The sequence below is a fragment of the Ascaphus truei genome, chromosome 7 (assembly GCF_040206685.1).
Source record: "Ascaphus truei isolate aAscTru1 chromosome 7, aAscTru1.hap1, whole genome shotgun sequence".
In the NCBI taxonomy this organism is placed as follows: domain Eukaryota; kingdom Metazoa; phylum Chordata; class Amphibia; order Anura; family Ascaphidae; genus Ascaphus; species Ascaphus truei.
Window position 1 is genome coordinate 45,054,000 of NC_134489.1, and position 21,596 is coordinate 45,075,595.

At 51.0% G+C, this 21,596-nt stretch overlaps 1 protein-coding gene across 3 annotated transcripts in view; it reads left to right on the plus strand.

The window, feature by feature from the left end:
- The first annotated feature begins 348 nt into the window (after positions 1-348).
- Positions 349-21,596, plus strand: part of SYT11 (synaptotagmin 11) — a 33,013-nt gene continuing 11,765 nt past the window's right edge. For 2 of the 3 annotated variants that reach the window (XM_075608157.1, XM_075608158.1), the window contains exons 1-2: positions 349-693; positions 11,118-11,941. In XM_075608157.1, coding sequence (XP_075464272.1) covers positions 660-693; positions 11,118-11,941 — 858 coding nt within the window. In that variant the 5' untranslated portion in view covers positions 349-659. The remainder of the gene's footprint in view (positions 694-11,117; positions 11,942-21,596) is intronic. The other variant, XM_075608159.1, reaches the window with a different exon arrangement.

Below are 21,596 nucleotides of genomic sequence, written 5' to 3' on the forward strand. Positions count from 1 at the left end.
TTCCTGTGGCTGGCAGTGTAGAGTCACGTGTGCAGTGTACGGTCACATGTGCAGTTGACACGTGTGCAGCTGTCAGGAAAAACTCGCAATTCCGCGGCCATCTTGGTACACTCACCCCGTAACACCAGAGTTCTGTTCAGGCACGCGGAAGTGTTTGCCTACGAAATCGCGTATCTCTCACAATATATCCGGTTCAGAGTGATGTTAAGTAGATTTTTATCATTGTAAGAAAAGTTTTCATTCTCAGAATGGGCACCACAATAAGATTAAGGTGTGTCTGGGTGTACAAGCATGGCGGCAGATCTTCGGCTCTGGGCTCGTGTGCTCGGGAAGTTCCGGGCAGTGGGCGTGGCCAGAGCTTGCATCAGGACCAGGCAGCTGCTGCATCTCTCAGCATCTCCAGGAGGCAGAGGGAAGACATGAAGTAAGGAGCCACCCTCACTCAGCCAGATCAGCCCTACCACACTCAGCCAGCTCCCCCCACACCCAGTCAGCACCCCCCCATACCCAGCCAGCTCAGCCCCCACATCCAGCACCCCCCCCCATACCCAGGCAGCTCAGCCCCCACACCCAGCCAACTCAGCCCCCCCCCCCCCCGACACCCAGCCAGCTCAGCCCCCCCCCCACACCCAGCTCAGCCTCCCCAACACCCAGCCAGCATGGCGGAGATCACCAACCTCAGACCAAGCTTCGGTAAGTACAGAAACCTTTAGGCGAAGCTGGGCTCCTGTTATTGGGATTTCTGGGCATGTCACGAGATGATGCCAGGCTCCGTTATGTGCGTTTCCATCTCTGTGTCAGGGGGGGGGGGGGGGATATTCAGGCTCTGTGTCGGGGTGGGGCGGGGGGATATTCAGGCTCTGTGTCGGGGGTGGGGGGGGGGATATTCAGGCTCTGTGTCGGGGGTGGGGGGGGGGATATTCAGGCTCTTTGTCGGGGGGGGATATTCAGGCTCTGTGTCGGGGGTGGGGGGGGGATATTCAGGCTCTTTGTCGGGGGGGGATATTCAGGCTCTGTGTCGGGGGTGGGGGGGATATTCAGGCTCTGTGTCGGGGGGGTGGGGGGGATATTCAGGCTCTGTGTCGGGGGGGTGGGGGGGATATTCAGGCTCTGTGTCGGGGGTGGGGGGGATATTCAGGCTCTGTGTCGGGGGGTGGTGGGGATATTCAGGCTCTGTGTCGGGGGGTGGGGGGGATATTCAGGCTCTGTTGGGGGTGGGGGGGATATTCAGGCTCTGTGTCGGGGGGGCTGGGGGGGATATTCAGGCTCTGTCGGGGGCTGGGGGGGATATTCAGGGGCTGGGGGGGATATTCAGGGGCTGGGGGGCGATATTCGGGCTCTGTCAGGGGCTGGGGGGGATATTCAGGCTCTGTGTCAGGGGCTGGGGGGGATATTCAGGCTCTGTGTCAGGGGCTGGGGGGGATATTCAGGCTCTGTGTCAGGGGCTGGGGGGGATATTCAGGCTCTGTGTCAGGGGCTGGGGGGGATATTCAGGCTCTGTGTCAGGGGCTGGGGGGGATATTCAGGCTCTGTGTCAGGCCCCCCTCCCCCCCCCCCAACAACTCTGTTCCCTCCCCCCCAGAGGTCTGTGCCCCCCCAGCAGCTCCGTGCCCCCTGCCTCTTGCCCGGTACAAGGCGTGGCTGTCCCTGTACACGGTGCTATGTAATGCTGGGCCTCATGGCACTGACATGACGTGATGTTTATTCTTATCTCCCTGCTCAGGTTCTGGGCGCTCCGGACTCCCGGGGCTGGGGGGATGGAGGGAGGGGGGGATGCAGTTGGGCAGCTCCCCCGACGTGGGAGGTCCCAGTGTGCTAAGCTCCCACACCTCTATCCTGTCAGCACTGGGAGTCACTGTGTGCAAGGCTGTATAGTGAGGAGGCTGTATACTGAGGGATCTGTGTAGTGAGGAGGCCTGTATACTGAGACAGCTGTATACTGAGGGATCTGTATAGAGGAGGCCTGTATACTGAGACGGCTGCATACTGAGGGTATATGTCACACACCTCAATGCCAGATCTTCCCAGCGCCCTGATAACGGCAGGGGTCCAAACACGGTGTATCTGAATATTCATACATAGTAAAATCATGTAGATATATTACACACTTTCAGAACCATAGCACACACATGACGTAAGAGAATAACATATTATGCACCATGTGGTCTTAGCCACCCAATTATGTATATAGTTTATTCTAATGATATTAATGTATGTGAGAGGGCATATTTATGTATAACGTGTTACCAAGTGACACATTGAGAGTTAGCTCTCGTTCTCACGCACAGAGTTAGGCCGTGATTATACCGAACAACAAGCGTAGCACAAATCCAATGAAAGTGCTCATACCGCAGGCGACGGCCGCGCCGCACTGCAAAGCGGGCGGCTGGGGAAGAGGCTGACAAATTAGTTTTTTTCTTGCGAAGGATGTGTCACGTGAGCGGTTCAGCCAATGAGGGCGAGCCGTTCATGGCCACGCCTCCGCTGCCCTGTCTCCCACCCGGTATAACCAAGATGCTGCTCGGCGGCAGCGCTGCGTGACGTCACAGAATAGCGCTGCCGCCTGCAGCTCTTGGTATAATCCCAGCCTTATGGTGACAAATAATACCTGGTTACATTAGGTTTGCAGGGTTATACATTATATGGCCTTGATTATACCAGATGCCGCTGAGCGGCAGCGCAATCCGGTGACGTCACCCAGCGCTGCCACCGAGCGGCATCTTGAACATACAGGGAGGCGTGGCGGAGCCGTGGCCGTGAGAGGTTCACCCTCATTGGCTGAACCGCTCATGTGACGCGGCCATCGCCTCAAGAAAACATTTTTGCTGTCTCTTCATGCGGCTGACGCTTGGCAGTATACGCGGCATGTGAGGTATGTTTACTTTAATTTGATTACAGCAATTTGTTTTTCAGCCGCGCTCGCCGCCGGCGATTTTTGGTATAATCACGGCCTATACCAGACATTGCATGCACAGTAAGAGATAATATATATTATAGGCGCATGTAACCGTTACAGACCTGGTTAAAATGTGAGACAGCTTTAGTTTTAGTTGGGGATGTCTCTGTGTGGGGGTTCATAAATATGTGTCCCTGATGTCTGTGTATTAGGAGAGGTGAGAGGTCTGTGTATTAGGAGGGAATGAAAGGTACGTGTCCTTGATGCCTGTGTATTAGGAGGGGGTGAGAGGTACATGTCCCTGATGTCTGTGTATTAGGAGGGGGGGGGCAGAGGTACGTGTCCCTGATGTCTGTGTATTAGGAGGGGGGAGAGGTACGTGTCCCTGATGTCTGTGTATTAGGAGGGGGGGAGAGGTACGTGTCCCTGATGTCTGTGTATTAGGAGGGGGGGAGAGGTACGTGTCCCTGATGTCTGTGTATTAGGAGGGGGGGAGAGGTACGTGTCCCTGATGCCTGTGTATTAGATGGGGGGGGGGGGGGAGGTAACGTGTCCCTGATGTGTGTGTATTAGGAGGGGGTGAGAGGAACATGTCCCTGATGCCTGTGTATTAGATGGGGGGGGGGGGGAGGTAACGTGTCCCTGATGTGTGTGTATTAGGAGGGGGTGAGAGGAACATGTCCCCGATGTCTGTGTATTAGGAGGGGGTGAGAGGAACATGTCCCTGATGTCTGTGTATTAGGAGGGGGTGAGAGGAACATGTCCCTGATGTTATAATCTACGTTTGTATTCACATGACTCCTGTCTCCTGCATTTTCTCTGTCACTAATACATGCGAGTGTCCAACATCCTCTTCACTGGTCACTAAATAAACACGAAACAGGTTTGTCATTACACAAGAGAAGAACAAAAATAAATATATCGCCAGAGATTGCGAGAAACGGCCCTTTCCCGAGATACCCGATGGTCACCCCATACATTTCCAGGCCTCGTTCACTCCATTCATTCCAGATCAGTATTTTCCAGAGGAAGGAGACCCTCTCTCCTGAGCAAACATCCATATTGTTCTGTTGGCCTTTTACCCACACACATTTCCAGCACAACAATGTATGGCTTTGCTAGTCCAGTGATATATTCCGGATAATACTCCTCTCAGCTCAGTGAGGTTATGTATCAAAGCTTTCTGCTGGCAAAACAAGATGGATCACAGATAACAATCACATTTCGTTCATTTGATTTGTGTTACAATTTGTTTCGACAGTTTTCAAGTCAGGAAACATTGATAAATAATCATCCTTACCTTCAGTTCTCTACAGAAATAATGTAAGATACATTCATTGTCACGGGATACCATCCCATTCATTCACACGAAATACCATCTCATTCATTCACACAGGATACTAGCTCATTCATTCACACGGGATACCATCTCATTCATTCTCACGGGATACCATCTCATTCATTCTCACAGGATACCATCCCATTCATTCACACGGGATACCATCTCATTCATTCACACGGGATACCATCTCATTCATTCACACGGGATACCATCTCATTCATTCACACGGGATACCATCTCATTCATTCACACAGGATACCATCTCATTCATTCACACGGGATACCATCTCATTCATTCACACGGGATACCATCTCATTCATTCACACGGGATACCATCTCAATCATTCTCACAGGATACCATCTCATTCATTCTCACGGGATACCATCTCATTCATTCTCACGGGATACCATCTCATTCATTCACACGGGATACCATCTCAATCATTCTCACGGGATACCATCTCATTCATTCTCACGGGATACCATCTCATTCATTCACACGGGATACCATCTCATTCATTCACACGGGATACCATCTCATTCATTCACACGGGATACCATCTCATTCAGTCACACGGGATACCATCTCATTCATTCACACGGGATACCATCTCATTCATTCACACGCGATACCATCTCATTCATTTACACAGGATACCATCTCATTCATTCTCACGGGATACCATCTCATTCATTCTCACGGGATACCATCTCATTCATTCACACGGGATACCATCTCATTCATTCACACGCGATACCATCTCATTCACACGGGATACCATCTCATTCACACGGGATACCATCTCCTTCATTCACACGGGATACCATCTCATTCATTCTCACGGGATACCATCTCCTTCATTCACACGCGATACCATCTCATTCATTTACACGGGATACCATCTCCTTCATTTACACGGGATACCATCTCCTTCATTCACACGGGATACCATATCCTTTATTCACACGGGATACCATCTCCTTCATTCACACGGGATACCATCTCCTTCATTCACACAGGATACCATCTCCTTCATTCACACGGGATACCATCTCCTTCATTCACACGGGATACCATTTCCTTCGGATACCATCTCCTTCATTCACACAAATTCATAATTCATTCATTCATTCACACGGAATACCATCTCATTCATTCACACAGGATACACTCTCATTCACTCACAAGGGATACACTCATTCACTCACACAGGATACACTCTCATTCATTCACACGGGATACACTCATTCATTCACACGGGATACCATCTCATTCATTCACACGGGATACCATCTCATTCATTCACACAGGATACCATCTCTTTCATTCTCACGGGATACCATCTCATTCATTCACACGGGATACCATCTCATTCATTCACACGCGATACCATCTCATTCATTTACACAGGATACCATCTCATTCATTCTCACGGGATACCATCTCATTCATTCTCACGGGATACCATCTCATTCATTCACACGGGATACCATCTCATTCATTCACACGGGATACCATCTCATTCACACGGGATACCATCTCATTCACACGGGATACCATCTCCTTCATTCACACGGGATACCATCTCCTTCATTCTCACGGGATACCATCTCCTTCATTCACACGCGATACCATCTCATTCATTTACACAGGATACCATCTCCTTCATTTACACGGGATACCATCTCCTTCATTCACACGGGATACCATCTCCTTCATTCACACGGGATACCATATCCTTTATTCACACGGGATACCATCTCCTTCATTCACACGGGATACCATCTCCTTCATTCACACGGGATACCATCTCCTTCATTCACACGGGATACCATTTCCTTCGGATACCATCTCCTTCATTCACACAAATTCATAATTCATTCATTCATTCACACGGAATACCATCTCATTCATTCACACGGGATACACTCTCATTCACTCACAAGGGATACACTCATTCACTCACACGGGATACACTCTCATTCATTCACACGGGATACACTCATTCATTCACACGGGATACCATCTCATTCATTCACACGGGATACCATCTCATTCATTCACACAGGATACCATCTCTTTCATTCTCACGGGATACCATCTCATTCATTCACACGGGATACCATCTCATTCATTCACACGGGATACCATCTCATTCATTCACACGGGATACCATCTCATTCATTCACACGGGATACACTCTCATTCATTCACACGGGATACACTCATTCATTCACACGGGATACCATCTCATTCATTCACACGGGATACCATCTCATTCATTCACACGGGATACCATCTCATTCATTCACACAGGATACCATCTCTTTCATTCTCACGGGATACCATCTCATTCATTCACACGGGATACCATCTCATTCATTCACACGGGATACCATCTCATTCATTCACACGGGATACACTCTCATTCATTCACACGGGATACACTCATTCATTCACACGGGATACCATCTCATTCATTCACACGGGATACCATCTCATTCATTCACACGGGATACCATCTCATTCATTCACACAGGATACCATCTCTTTCATTCTCACGGGATACCATCTCATTCATTCTCACGGGATACCATCTCATTCATTCACACGGGATACCATCTCATTCATTCACACGGGATACCATCTCATTCATTTACATGGGATACCATCAGGGGCGCAGTGATGCTGAGAGGGGCAGAGGTGCAGTGATGCTGCGAAGTGCGGGGATGCTCGGAGGCGCGGTGATACTGGGAGACGCCCATTTGGGGCGGGTTGTACATGTAATTTACCTATTGTATGGTGAGTCACAATTTTCCGCACTGCTTTCCTGACAGTGTTTGCACTGCAGATTTTGAAGCACACACCCGTCGCCTATTTGGGGCGGGTTATACATGTAATTTACCTAAATATGACATCTGAGAGTGGCTGTAATAAAACGGCTCTGTGATGTACTTCAGACTATTCTCTGCCGTTAGCTCACAAAGTGCTACACACGGTGCTATCATACTCCTGCTGTCCTGTCATGAGGCACTTCAGAAGAGCCGTTTCCAATTTGCCAGCACTCACTACTTCATATAGCAATGAGAGGGTGACAGGTTCCCAGCAATATATTCATTGCGGGCTGTTCAGACATCATGTAATGGCCAACGTCCTGCAGATAAAAGCATTAATAAAAACCCTTCTATTTCAGCATAATATGGTCTCCAGCCCTAAAGGGATTTCAATCATGAAGGTATTATATAGTCATTAGGATTATTAATGATTGGGAATCATTATTAAAACATTAGAAGAATGTGGGGGTCTTATTCTCTATGTTAGATGGGATGACCCTGTGACTCAGACAGCCCTATATCTAATGTAGGGAGACTCGTTCACCTTAATGGGCTGTAAGGTGTTTCCTGCATCAGAACGTGACTTAAGTCATAGCACTACTTACATAACATGGGCCTATGTGTTTAATAAAGATTGAGTTATATGGGGTAAATGTGAGCGGGGAACAAGCACATATACACTGTCTGAATAAATGGTATACAAACTTCTCTATTCTGCACATATTCTTGTCGGCCTGATATATTTGTTTTTACTGTGGTCATACCTCGTTCTCCAAGCCCAGGGAACTGCCGAGTGGGTGCCCGTGTGCATGAGTGGCAAGCGGTCTTCTGGCATTGGTTTTCTTGTTCCGGGGTAGGTAAGGAGAGATTGGGTTTCAGGTATGTGTTATGCGGGACTAAAGCGTGTTTTCAGGTTTAATACCTCCAGTGTGGCTGCATTTGTCCCAGTAGGATAATTACCCCTTTACGGATGGTGAGGAACAAGTTATACGTTGTCATGGAAAGTCGTGCAGTTCGGGTTGCCAGGTGGCTTCTCCAAAAATAATAGACACAATGGTGAAAGTTGCGACGTGCACCAGAGACACACACCTCTCCATGCTGTTTCCTCCTCTCCTTGGCCCCAACCCCAGGCTCCTGACACCACCTTCTGATTGGCTGCATTACCCAGCAGCAGCCAATCAGGATGGATGAAGCTGCCCAGACCCCTGGCACCAGCCCTTCTCTCACCCTGCACAGGGAAATCCTGCGGGCCCCAACCCGGTCAGGTCACTAAATCCAGAGAGGTAATACCGGTATACACATACATGCCCAGAGAGGTAATACCGGTGTACACATACATGCCCAGAGAGGTAATACCGGTATACACATACATGCCCAGAGAGGTAATACCGGTATACACATACATGCCCAGAGAGGTAATACCGGTATACACATACATGTCCAGAGAGGTAATACCGTTATACACATACACGCCCGGAGAGGTAATACCGTTATACACATACACGCCCAGAGAGGTAATACCGCTATACACATACGTGTCCAGAGAGGTAATACCGCTATACACATACGTGTCCAGAGAGGTAATACCGCTATACACATACGTGTCCAGAGAGGTAATACCGGTATACACATACATGTCCAGAGAGGTAATACCGGTGTACACATACATGTCCAGAGAGGTAATACCGGTGTACACATACATGTCCAGAGAGGTAATACCGCTATACACATACATGTCCAGAGAGGTAATACCGGTGTACACATACACACCCAGAGAGGTAATACCGGTGTACACATACATGTCCAGAGAGGTAATACCGGTGTACACATACATGTCCAGAGAGGTAATACCGGTATACACATACATGTCCAGAGAGGTAATACCGGTATACACATACATGTCCAGAGAGGTAATACCGGTGTACACATACATGTCCAGAGAGGTAACACCGGTATACACATACATGTCCAGAGAGGTAATACCGGTGTACACATACATGTCCAGAGAGGTAATACCGGTATACACATACATGTCCAGAGAGGTAATACCGGTATACACATACATGTCCAGAGAGGTAATACCGGTATACACATACATGTCCAGAGAGGTAATACCGGTATACACATACATGTCCAGAGAGGTAATACCGGTATACACATACATGTTCAGAGAGGTAATACCGGTATACACATACATGTCCAGAGAGGTAATACCGGTATACACATACATGTCCAGAGAGGTAATACCGGTATACACATACATGTCCAGAGAGGTAATACCGGTATACACATACATGTCCAGAGAGGTAATACCGGTATACACATACATGTCCAGAGAGGTAATACCGGTATACACATACATGTCCAGAGAGGTAATACCGGTATACACATACATGTCCATAGAGGTAATACCGGTATACACATACATGTCCAGAGAGGTAATACCGGTATACACATACATGTCCAGAGAGGTAATACCGGTATACACATACATGTCCAGAGAGGTAATACCGGTGTACACATACATGTCCAGAGAGGTAATACCGCTATACACATACATGTCCAGAGAGGTAATACCGGTGTACACATACATGTCCAGAGAGGTAATACCGGTGTACACATACATGTCCAGAGACGTAATACCGGTGTACACATACATGCCCAGAGAGGTAATACCGGTATACACATACATGTCCAGAGAGGTAATACCGGTGTACACATACATGTCCAGAGAGGTAATACCGGTATACACATACATGTCCAGAGACGTAATACCGGTATACACATACATGTCCAGAGAGGTAATACCGGTATACACATACGTGTCCAGAGAGGTAATACCGCTATACACATACGTGTCCAGAGAGGTAATACCGCTATACACATACATGTCCAGAGAGGTAATACCGGTATACACATACATGTTCAGAGAGGTAATACCGGTATACACATACATGTTCAGAGAGGTAATACCGGTATACACATACATGTTCAGAGAGGTAATACCGGTATACACATACATGTTCAGAGAGGTAATACCGGTATACACATACGTGTCCAGAGAGGTAATACCGGTATACACATACGTGTCCAGAGAGGTAATACCGCTATACACATACGTGTCCAGAGAGGTAATACCGCTATACACATACATGTTCAGAGAGGTAATACCGCTATACACATACATGTTCAGAGAGGTAATACCGGTATACACATACATGTTCAGAGAGGTAATACCGGTATACACATACATGTTCAGAGAGGTAATACCGGTATACACATACATGCCCAGTATTACCGCTAGTCTTTTACTGGACAGAGTGTCCAAATACAGGACAGTCCGGTTCAATACTGGACACCTGGCAACCCTAATGTACAGCCTTCGCCAAAAAGCTGTGTTCTTGAGTGAGTCCAGCAGCTTCTCTGCGTGATAATCTGTATGTACAGTATAAATAAATATACATATCATTGTTACAATTATTCAGAGCATTCTAACACCTCTACACCTACGCCTATAAGGGGTGGGGGTCAGGGTATTATGAGATGACCAAACCGTTTCTTAACTTTATTACATACAAATTGTAGTAAGGCGAAGTCTATCAGAAAAAGGAGCTATTACACAAGTAGAAATCTACGTTTTTATGGCAGATTTCATTACGGTAATTTTAAGTTCAGGCATTTCACATGAAGGCGCTAAAATACGGGGGCAATTCTGCGTCCCGACAGACTTTTCCAGGACAACGGGACACGTCAATGAAATAAGGGAAAATCCTGTATATATACAGGACGTCTGGTGACTCTGTGTAGGCCTATACCAACATATCAATATTAAAAAGAGCTAACCCTCAGTATATAATACATTTTGGCATCAATGCGAATGCCTGTTTTATTGAGGGTATATTGCGGAGTAAGAATGAAGGATTTCAGCGACGGGAATATTTTCTCCTTGTTAGACATAGATACATGTGAATGGACGCTTATCCCCCAGTACTCCACTGTGGACATCATGATGACGTTTTCTAAAAGCGTTCTCTCTTTTGCAGATATGTCCCCAATAGCAGCAGGATTCATTGGAGCTACGGTTCTGGTGGTGTCAGTCTCGGTGACAGTCCTTGTCTGGACCTGTTGCCACCACCGGGCAGAGAAGAAGCATAGAAACCCACCGTACAAGTTCATACACATGCTTAAGGGGATTAGCATCTACCCGGAGACCCTGAGCAACAAAAATAAGAACCTCCGCACCCGCAGGGAAAAGGAACCAGCCGACAATGACACTGCCCGGGGGAACCTATTGGTGGATGCAGCTGAGGCTGGTTTGATGAGTTCTGAGAAGGGTCCAAATGGACTAGCCACAGCCACCTGCATGGATCAGTTGCCCATCAAAGTGGACTATGGGGATGAAATAAGCCCAGGTCAGAGCTTGATTTCTGGTGGCAGCAAAACATCATCCCCCTCTTCTCCAGATGATGAGATCATGCTTGGGGCACTGACCCTCTCAGTGGATTACAACTTTCCCAAAAAGGCCTTGGTGGTGAACATCCAAGAGGCTCATGGGCTGCCTGTGATGGACGAGCACACGCAGGGCTCTGACCCCTACATCAAGATGACTATCCTACCAGACAAGAAGCACCGGGTGAAGACCAGGGTTCTGCGCAAGACCCTCGATCCAGTCTTTGATGAGACCTTCACATTCTATGGCATACCTTACAGCCAGCTGCAGGACTTGGTCCTTCACTTCCTAGTACTAAGCTTTGACCGTTTCTCCCGCGATGACATCATTGGAGAAGTCATGGTGCCACTCGCAGGGGTGGACCCCAGCACGGGAAAAGTGCAGCTAACCAGGGACATCATCAAGAGGAATATCCAGGTGAGCTATGTCCCAAACACAGAGATTGTGGGCACACTACAGCTGCTAAACTTTTCACCAGCACTTTCTTTTTTCTGTTATTAATTCTAATACTGAAATCTTGGGTCTTTCAGTTACAAATACCTTACAGTTGTGTGTCTTGGGCTTTCATTCAATTACTCCCAGAACAATGATAGGAAGTTACTGGCCCAGTCTGGCTCACAGGAGCTGGGTCTTTATCAAATCTTTTGACCACAGGGGATCCTAGCGTTTAATCTGAAGTGTAAATCAGGATAACTGAATGTCCTTCTGCAACCACTGAGATGGATATAATCAGAGATCACGACTCCAACATTATTCTTACTTTCCGAGTTGTTTTTACTAGTAAGTTAAAGTAGAAAACGTACAATTCAGTTTGTTTTCAGATCTACAGTAGGCGACTCTTGCAGTCTCCTTGCCAGTGGTCAGTATGAACATCACTTTACTCCATCCTGATATATACGTCCCTCGAGCAGCCACTTTACTCCATCCAGATATATACTCCGTCCCACGAGCAGCTACTTTACTCCATCCAAATATATACTCCGTCCCACGAGCAGCCACTTTACTCCATCCAGATATATACTCCGTCCCACGAGCAGCTACATTACTCCATCCAAATATATACTCCGTCCCACGAGCAGCCACTTTACTCCATCCAGATATATACTCCGTCCCACGTGCAGCCACTTTACCTTTTGTTCCAATATTGCCCCTTATTGCCTCCAGAACAGGAGTGTGCAAACTGGGGAGCGCAACCCCCAAGATTTCCCAGGGGGGGCGCGGCGGTTGCAGAGGCCCTGCACTCTTCCCCAAGGCACTTAAATTAAGTGCCGGGGGATCGCGTGAGGCCCCTGCAACGTCCCTTACCTTGTCTTCAGCAACGTGGCATCAAATAACGCTGCAGGGTCACATGACGTCACATAGCCATGGTAATATGCAGTCACGTGATCCCGCAGCGTCATTTGACATCGAAGACAAGGTAAGGAGGGGGCGTGAGCGGGGGGAGAGTAGGCAGGGGGGCGAGAGCAGGGAGGTTGGAGAGTAGGCAGGGGGGCGTGAGCGGAAGGGGGTGGAGAGTAGGCAGGGGGGTGCGAGCGGGGGGGAGAGCAGGCAGGGGAGCGCGAGCAGGCAGGGGGGGAGAGTAGGCAGGGGGGTGCGAGCGGGGGGGAGAGTAGGCAGGGGAGCGCGAGCAGGCAGGGGGGGAGAGTAGGCAGGGGGTGCGAGCGGGGGGGAGAGTAGGCAGGGGAGCGCGAGCAGGCAGGGGGGGAGAGCAGGCAGGGGAGCGTGAGCAGACGGGGGGAGAGTAGGCAGGGGAGCGCGAGCAGGCAGGGGGGGAGAGTAGGCAGGGGAGCGCGAGCAGGCAGGGGGGGAGAGTAGGCAGGGGAGCGCGAGCAGGCAGGGGGGGGAGAGTAGGCAGGGGAGCGCGAGCAGGCAGGGGGGGGAGAGTAGGCAGGGGAGCGCGAGCAGGCGGGGGGGAGAGTAGGCAGGGGAGCGCGAGCAGGCAGGGGGGGAGAGTAGGCAGGGGAGCGCGAGCAGGCGGGGGGGGAGAGTAGGCAGGGGAGCGCGAGCAGGCAGGGGGGGAGAGTAGGCAGTTGCTGCTCATGAGAGTTTACAGTCTATGCCCTTATTTGGTATGTCATTGTGTTTATGTAATATACATAGCTCTGTACCCCGTTGTACCGTTCTGTGGCATATGTTGGCGCTTTAGAAACAAACGATGATAATAATACAAAGTGACAGGGTTCTCCTCCTATAGTAATGCTGCTCCCGCCCGTTATCTGCACTAGGAAGCCTGGAAGCGGCGGTTTGTTCTGCCGTTATCTACTCTGCTCACTTAGAAGCATCAATGTCGCCTGGGACATCGCTTTTGTGACAAGTGTAAACATGAAGCTATGGGGAAAAATATGTATCGAGGTACATGCACCGAGGTGCGCTTGGCTCAATACACCCTTATCCCCCTGAACACTAGGTAAACCTCTAGGGGTTAACACACAAATGGGGCGCAAAAAAAGAAAAAACAAAGATTAATAAATTCAATAAAATGTTTTATAAATTGACTCATAAAAACATATAGCTCAAAATAAAAGACATGATCCGATATGATCACAAAAGATAAAAAAAAAACACCCCCACAAGGCTCGTGGTATAAATACCACCACTCCAGACAGAACAAACAAATGCCTTAAGATGTAAAAAGGAGTAAAAGAAAGTCCAGCTGCCAAAAAATGAAAACCTTATTCCCTTAACTTCTGTATGCGAGTGTCCTCGTGGAGCGGCCCCGCTGCTTCCGGGTTACGTCGTCATGCGTCTCCAGGCGCAGCTATGATCTCACCACTCTACGCGTTTTCGTGTCCATTGGACACTTCTTCAGGAGGTGATTGGGTGGTCCCGTGGTTACACTTAAGTACCCTGGCTTGCTAATATATCAGCCAATCAGAACCATACCGCATATTAAACTAACAAGCCGTCCAATAGGCTAATACAAACGTCTAGGGGTACAGGATCTGAGCCTTGGAAAAAATATAAATATACGTAATAAAATCAATTAAAAACACAGTTGATCAAAAATAGAAGCGCAAGAATGAAAATAAAACTGATAAATATACTCAATGATGCAAAAAAGACCAATAAATAGATATAAAATCACTGATAGCTATAACCCTTTGGAATGCAGACCATAAGTCAGTACAGATATAGTCCCAGTGGTCCTAAAGGTATATAATCTTCATATGTGTGTAGGAATATTAAGTACAGGCATACCCCGCATTAATGTACGCAATGTGACCGGAGCATGTATGTAAAGCGAAAATGTACTTAAAGTGAAGCACTACCTTTTCCCACTTATCGATGCATGTACTGTACTGCAATCATCATATACGTGCATAACTGATGTAAATAACGCATTTGTAACAGGCTCTATAGTCTCCCCGCTTGCGCACAGCTTCGCTCAGCTTCAGTACAGGTAGGGAGCCTGTATTGCTGTTCAGGACGTTCTGACAGGTGCATGCGTGAGCTGCCGTTTGCCTATTGGGCGATATGTACTTACTCGCGAGTGTACTTAAAGTGAGTGTCCTTAAAACGGGGTATGTCTGTAGTTGTGCTGTTCAACAAGTAGATGATGCTGCCCCACAGGAGAGAATACCCCACTCCTCTCAGGATAGAGAGAACCTTAAAAGAAAGAAAAAAAGAAAGTGACGGGCGCAAGAAATAGATGAAAAAATACTTTATAAATAGCTTTGAATATTAAAATACACACAACACAATGATGGATATTAAAACCTCCCAGTAGAGTCAAAAGAACATATGACAATGGTGGGATAGAAGGTAGACAAAAAATATGAGGGCAAATAAAATTGATTGTCTAATGGGTGTAATAAAATGAAAACTATAATTGCATGACCGTAGAGTCTGAGACTTTCTCCTTCTGTGACCGCTGGTGGCAGGAGCAGATGAGGGCAGTAGTTTTCCCAAGGGAGTCTACCAGGCTGCTGAATGGCTCCAACAATGCTGGACAAGTGTCCGTTTGAGTTCTGCAAAACCTCTGCTGCTAGGCAGTTGCTGCTGAGCCTCCCCAGGGATGCCGTTTCTGTCGGTGCCTTTTCCCTTCAGTGTCTGGGTGAGCTGCTTGCCTCGGGGTTACTTCCTGGTATCGCGTGATCCGCTCTCGTCAGGCTTGTCCGCCTCTGAGCCCCTCTGCTCAGTATGAGTACAAGTGCAGGTCCAGAGTTGGTCAGGATTTGACTACAGAAATCTGTATTAGCTCTTTGCTGCTCCTACTAGTATCCTCACTTGATGTGAGTTCATCAGGGATGGGTCTGCACCACTCCCCTCCCAGGTACTCATACACACCCTGCTGATTTGGCTAACCAGTGCTTGAATAAATGAATATATTAAACATTTCTTTGGAGCAGGCGTGTCATTAGGTATCCTGGGCAAAGGGAGTGGTTTGCTATCAGTGGTTTAACTAATGAAGTAATGTTTATAAAATGCACTTGATGTGTTCAAATAGGTGAATGATTAACTTAGATAAAACAATTGGCATTGAGAGTAAATAAACAAATCAATAAATAGGTAGCAGTGGGTCTGAAGGTATACAATGCCCATACTGGTATATACATTGAATACATTAAAAGAAATTACAACTCAAATGGTGGGCTCTCACTGGTGAATTGAAATAAGAAAAATGTAAATTAATGCACAAATATACCATCATAACATGAATGTTGTCTCGCAGAATGATTAGTATGATTACAACAGTAAAACATAGTTGATACATAAGTATATATCTTTTAGAAGAAACATTATCTTTCCTTGTGTATCTATAGTGCAGCTCATTGGGACTTGAGTGACCCCCTGTGGTCATTTGGTTGTGTTTTGTATGACTACGAGATACCCAGAAGTCTGTTTATAGGTACACTACTATTATTTTACCCCAGGAAGTTTTGGTTTTCTCACAATGCCATATACCATTCACAAAATCTGCCTTAACACTTCTGCACGTCAAACAAGATCCCGATTCATCTATACAGGCAGTCCTCGTTTTACAACGCTTCGCTTTACAACGAATGGCTTATCCAACGCTATGCAATGCATACCTATGTTCATTTTTACAACGCCAAAACGGCTTATCCAACGCTCTTACGACGCTTTGCAAAGTTGTTTATGTGTATATAATATATATATTATACTATATTATACTATATAATATATTATATTTTTATATTATATTATATATTATGTTATATTATATATATAATACAGTATATGCACTATATAATTTATGTATGTGCTGCATATCTTATTGTCTGCGTAAAATATTTTGTGTATTTTAGCATTCAAAATGCCTTCAGGAACGGAACCTTTCATTTAAACAGTGTTCCTATGGGAAAACGTGTTTCGCTTTACAACGTTTCGCTATCCAACGCCATTTTGAGTAACGCATTCTGTCGGATAACCGAGGACTGCCTGTATTGGTTTTACTAAAAATATACCAGGAAATGAGAGCTCTTTCATAAAAATGTAAACCGCATTTCACTGAAATCAAATTAGGTTTGGTGTTTGCAGTGTGGCCGTGTCCCACTGGGTGCTTGTAGGGTGGCCGTGTCCCTCTGGGTGCTTGCAGTGTGGCCGCGTCCCTCTGGGTGCTTGCAGTGTGGCCGCGTCCCTCTGGGTGCTTGTAGGATGGCCGTGTCCCACTGGGTGCTTGCAGTGTGGCCGCGTCCCTCTGGGTGCTTGCAGTGTGGCCGTGTCCCTCTGGGTGCTTGCAGTGTGGCTGTGTCCCTCTGGGTGCTTGCAGTGTGGCCGTGTCCCTCTGGGTGCTTGCAGTGTGGCCGTGTCCCACTGGATGCTTGCAGTGTGGCCGCGTCCCTCTGGGTGCTTGCAGTGTGGCTGTGTCCCTCTGGGTGCTTGCAGTGTGGCCGTGTCCCACTGGATGCTTGCAGTGTGGCCGCGTCCCTCTGGGTGCTTGCAGTGTGGCTGTGTCCCTCTGGGTGCTTGCAGTGTGGCCGTGTCCCTCTGGGTGCTTGCAGTGTGGCCGTGTCCCTCTGGGTGCTTGCAGTGTGGCCGTGTCCCACTGGGTGCTTGCAGTGTGGCCGCGTCCCTCTGGGTGCTTGCAGTGTGGCCGTGTCCCTCTGGGTGCTTGTAGGATGGCCGTGTCCCACTGGGTGCTTGCAGTGTGGCCGTGTCCCTCTGGGTGCTTGTAGGGTGGCCGCGTCCCTCTGGGTGCTTGTAGGGTGGCCGCGTCCCTCTGGGTGCTTGCAGTGTGGCTGCGTCCCTCTGGGTGCTTGCAGTGTGGCCGCGTCCCTCTGGGTGCTTGCAGTGTGGCCGCGTCCCTCTGGGTGCTTGCAGTGTGGCCGCGTCCCTCTGGGTGCTTGCAGTGTGGCCGTGTCCCTCTGGGTGCTTGCAGTGTGGCCGTGTCCCACTGGATGCTTGCAGTGTGGCCGCGTCCCTCTGGGTGCTTGCAGTGTGGCTGTGTCCCTCTGGGTGCTTGCAGTGTGGCCGTGTCCCTCTGGGTGCTTGCAGTGTGGCCGTGTCCCTCTGGGTGCTTGCAGTGTGGCCGTGTCCCACTGGGTGCTTGCAGTGTGGCCGCGTCCCTCTGGGTGCTTGCAGTGTGGCCGTGTCCCTCTGGGTGCTTGTAGGATGGCCGTGTCCCACTGGGTGCTTGTAGGGTGGCCGCGTCCCTCTGGGTGCTTGCAGTGTGGCCGTGTCCCTCTGGGTGCTTGCAGTGTGGCCGTGTCCCTCTGGGTGCTTGTAGGATGGCCGTGTCCCTCTGGGTGCTTGTAGGGTGGTCGTGTCCCTCTGGGTGCTTGCAGTGTGGCCGAGTCCCTCTGGGTGCTTGCAGTGTGGCCGCGTCCCTCTGGGTGCTTGTAGGGTGGCCGTGTCCCTCTGGGTGCTTGTAGGGTGGTCGTGTCCCTCTGGGTGCTTGTAGGATGGCCGTGTCCCTCTGGATGTTTGCAGTGTGGCCGCGTCCCTCTGGGTGCTTGTAGGGTGGCCGTGTCCCACTGGGTGCTTGCAGTGTGGCCGTGTCCCCCTGGGTGCTTGCTTGTAGGGTGGCCGTGTCCCTCTGGGTGCTTATAGGGTGGCCGTGTCCCTCTGGGTGCTTGTAGGGTGGCCGTGTCCCTCTGGGTGCTTGCGGTGTGGCCGCGTCCCTCTGGGTGCTTGCGGTGTGGCCGCGTCCCTCTGGGTGCTTGTAGGGTGGCCACGTCCCTCTGGGTGCTTGTAGGGTGGCCGTGTCCCTCTGGGTGCTTGTAGGGTGGCCGTGTCCCTCTGGGTGCTTGTAGGGTGGCCACGTCCCTCTGGGTGCTTGTAGGGTGGCCGCGTCCCTCTGGGTGCTTGTAGGATGGCCGTGTCCCACTGGGTGCTTGTAGGGTGGCCGTGTCCCTCTGGGTGCTTGCAGTGTGGCCGCGTCCCTCTGGGTGCTTGCAGTGTCCCTCTGGATGTTTGCAGTGTGGCCGCGTCCCTCTGGGTGCTTGTAGGGTGGCCGTGTCCCACTGGGTGCTTGCAGTGTGGCCGTGTCCCTCTGGGTGCTTGCAGTGTGGCCGTGTCCCTCTGGGTGCTTGTAGGGTGGCCGTGTCCCTCTGGGTGCTTGTAGGATGGCCGTGTCCCACTGGGTGCTTGCAGTGTGGCCGTGTCCCTCTGGGTGCTTGTAGGGTGGCCGTGTCCCTCTGGGTGCTTATAGGGTGGCCGTGTCCCTCTGGGTGCTTGTAGGGTGGCCGTGTCCCTCTGGGTGCTTGCAGTGTGGCCGCGTCCCACTGGGTGCTTGTAGGGTGGCCGCGTCCCTCTGGGTGCTTGCAGTGTGGCCGTGTCCCTCTGGGTGCTTGTAGGGTGGTCGTGTCCCTCTGGGTGCTTGCAGTGTGGCCGCGTCCCTCTGGATGTTTGCAGTGTGGCCGCGTCCCTCTGGGTGCTTGTAGGGTGGCCGTGTCCCACTGGGTGCTTGCAGTGTGGCCGTGTCCCTCTGGGTGCTTGCAGTGTGGCCGTGTCCCTCTGGGTGCTTGTAGGGTGGCCGTGTCCCTCTGGGTGCTTGTAGGATGGCCGTGTCCCACTGGGTGCTTGCAGTGTGGCCGTGTCCCTCTGGGTGCTTGCAGTGTGGCCGTGTCCCTCTGGGTGCTTGTAGGATGGCCGTGTCCCTCTGGGTGCTTGTAGGGTGGTCGTGTCCCTCTGGGTGCTTGCAGTGTGGCCGAGTCCCTCTGGGTGCTTGCAGTGTGGCCGCGTCCCTCTGGGTGCTTGCAGTGTGGCCGTGTCCCTCTGGGTACTTGTAGGGTGGCCGTGTCCCTCTGGGTGCTTGTAGGGTGGTCGTGTCCCTCTGGGTGCTTGTAGGATGGCCGCGTCCCTCTGGGTGCTTGTAGGGTGGCCGCGTCCCACTGGGTGCTTGTAGGGTGGCCGCGTCCCTCTGGGTGCTTGCAGTGTGGCCGCGTCCCTCTGGGTGCTTGCAGAGTCCCTCTGGATGTTTGCAGTGTGGCCGCGTCCCTCTGGGTGCTTGTAGGGTGGCCGTGTCCCACTGGGTGCTTGCAGTGTGGCCGTGTCCCTCTGGGTGCTTGCAGTGTCGCCGTGTCCCTCTGGGTGCTTGTAGGGTGGCCGTGTCCCTCTGGGTGCTTGTAGGATGGCCGTGTCCCACTGGGTGCTTGCAGTGTGGCCGTGTCCCTCTGGGTGCTTGTAGGGTGGCCGTGTCCCTCTGGGTGCTTGTAGGGTGGTCGTGTCCCTCTGGGTGCTTGCAGTGTGGCCGAGTCCCTCTGGGTGCTTGCAGTGTGGCCGCGTCCCTCTGGGTGCTTGCAGTGTGGCCGTGTCCCTCTGGGTACTTGTAGGGTGGCCGTGTCCCTCTGGGTGCTTGTAGGGTGGTCGTGTCCCTCTGGGTGCTTGTAGGATGGCCGTGTCCCTCTGGATATTTGCAGTGTGGCCGCGTCCCTCTGGGTGCTTGTAGGGTGGCCGTGTCCCTCTGGGTGCTTGTAGGATGGCCGTGTCCCTCTGGGTGCTTGTAGGGTGGCCGCGTCCCTCTGGGTGCTTGCAGTGTGGCCGCGTCCCTCTGGGTGCTTGCAGTGTGGCCGTGTCCCTCTGGGTGCTTGCAGTGTGGCCGCGTCCCTCTGGGTGCTTGCAGTGTGGCCGCGTCCCTCTGGGTGCTTGCAGTGTGGCCGCGTCCCTCTGGGTGATTGTAGGGTGGCCGCGTCCCTCTGGGTGCTTGTAGGGTGGCCGCGTCCCTCTGGGTGCTTATAGGATGGCCGCGTCCCTCTGGGTGCTTGTAGGGTGGCCGTGCCCCTCTGGGTACTTGCAGGGTAGCCGTGTCCCTCTGGGTGCTTGCAGGGTGGTCGCGTCCCACTGGGTGCTTGCAGGGTGGTCGCCTCCCACTGGGTGCTTGTAGGGTGGCCGCGTCCCTCTGGGTGCTTGTAGGGTGGTCGTGTCCCTCTGGGTGCTTGTAGGATGGCCGCGTCCCTCTGGGTGCTTGTAGGGTGGCCGTGTCCCACTGGGTGCTTGCAGGGTGGCCGCGTCCCACTGGGTGCTTGCAGGGTGGCCGTGTCCCTCTGGGTGCTTGTAGGGTGGTCGTGTTCTCTGGGTGCTTGTAGGGTGGCCGTATCCCTCTGTGTGCTTGCAGTGTGGCCGCGTCCCTCTGGGTGCTTGCAGTGTGGCCGTGTCCCTCTGGGTGCTTGTAGGGTGGCCGTGTCCCACTGGGTGCTTGCAGTGTGGCCGTGTCCCATTGGGTGCTTGCAGTGTGGCCGTGTCCCTCTGGGTGCTTGCAGTGTGGCCGTGTCCCTCTTGGTGCTTGCAGTGTGGCCGTGTCCCTCTGGGTGCTTGCAGTGTGGCCGCGTCCCTCTGGGTGCTTGCAGGGTGGTCGTGTCCCACTGGGTGCTTGCAGTGTGGCCGTGTCCCTCTGGGTGCTTGCAGTGTGGCCGTGTCCTACTGGGTGCTTGCAGTGTGGCCGTGTCCCTCTGGGTGCTTGCAGGGTGGTCGTGTCCTTCTGGGTGCTTGCAGGGTGGCCGTGTCCCTCTGGGTGCTTGCAGTGTGGCCGTGTCCCTCTGGGTGCTTGTAGGGTGGCCGCGTCCCTCTGGGTGCTTGCAGTGTGGCCGTGTCCCTCTGGGTGCTTGCAGTGTGGCCGCGTCCCTCTGGGTGCTTGTAGGGTGGCCGCGTCCCTCTGGGTGCTTGTAGG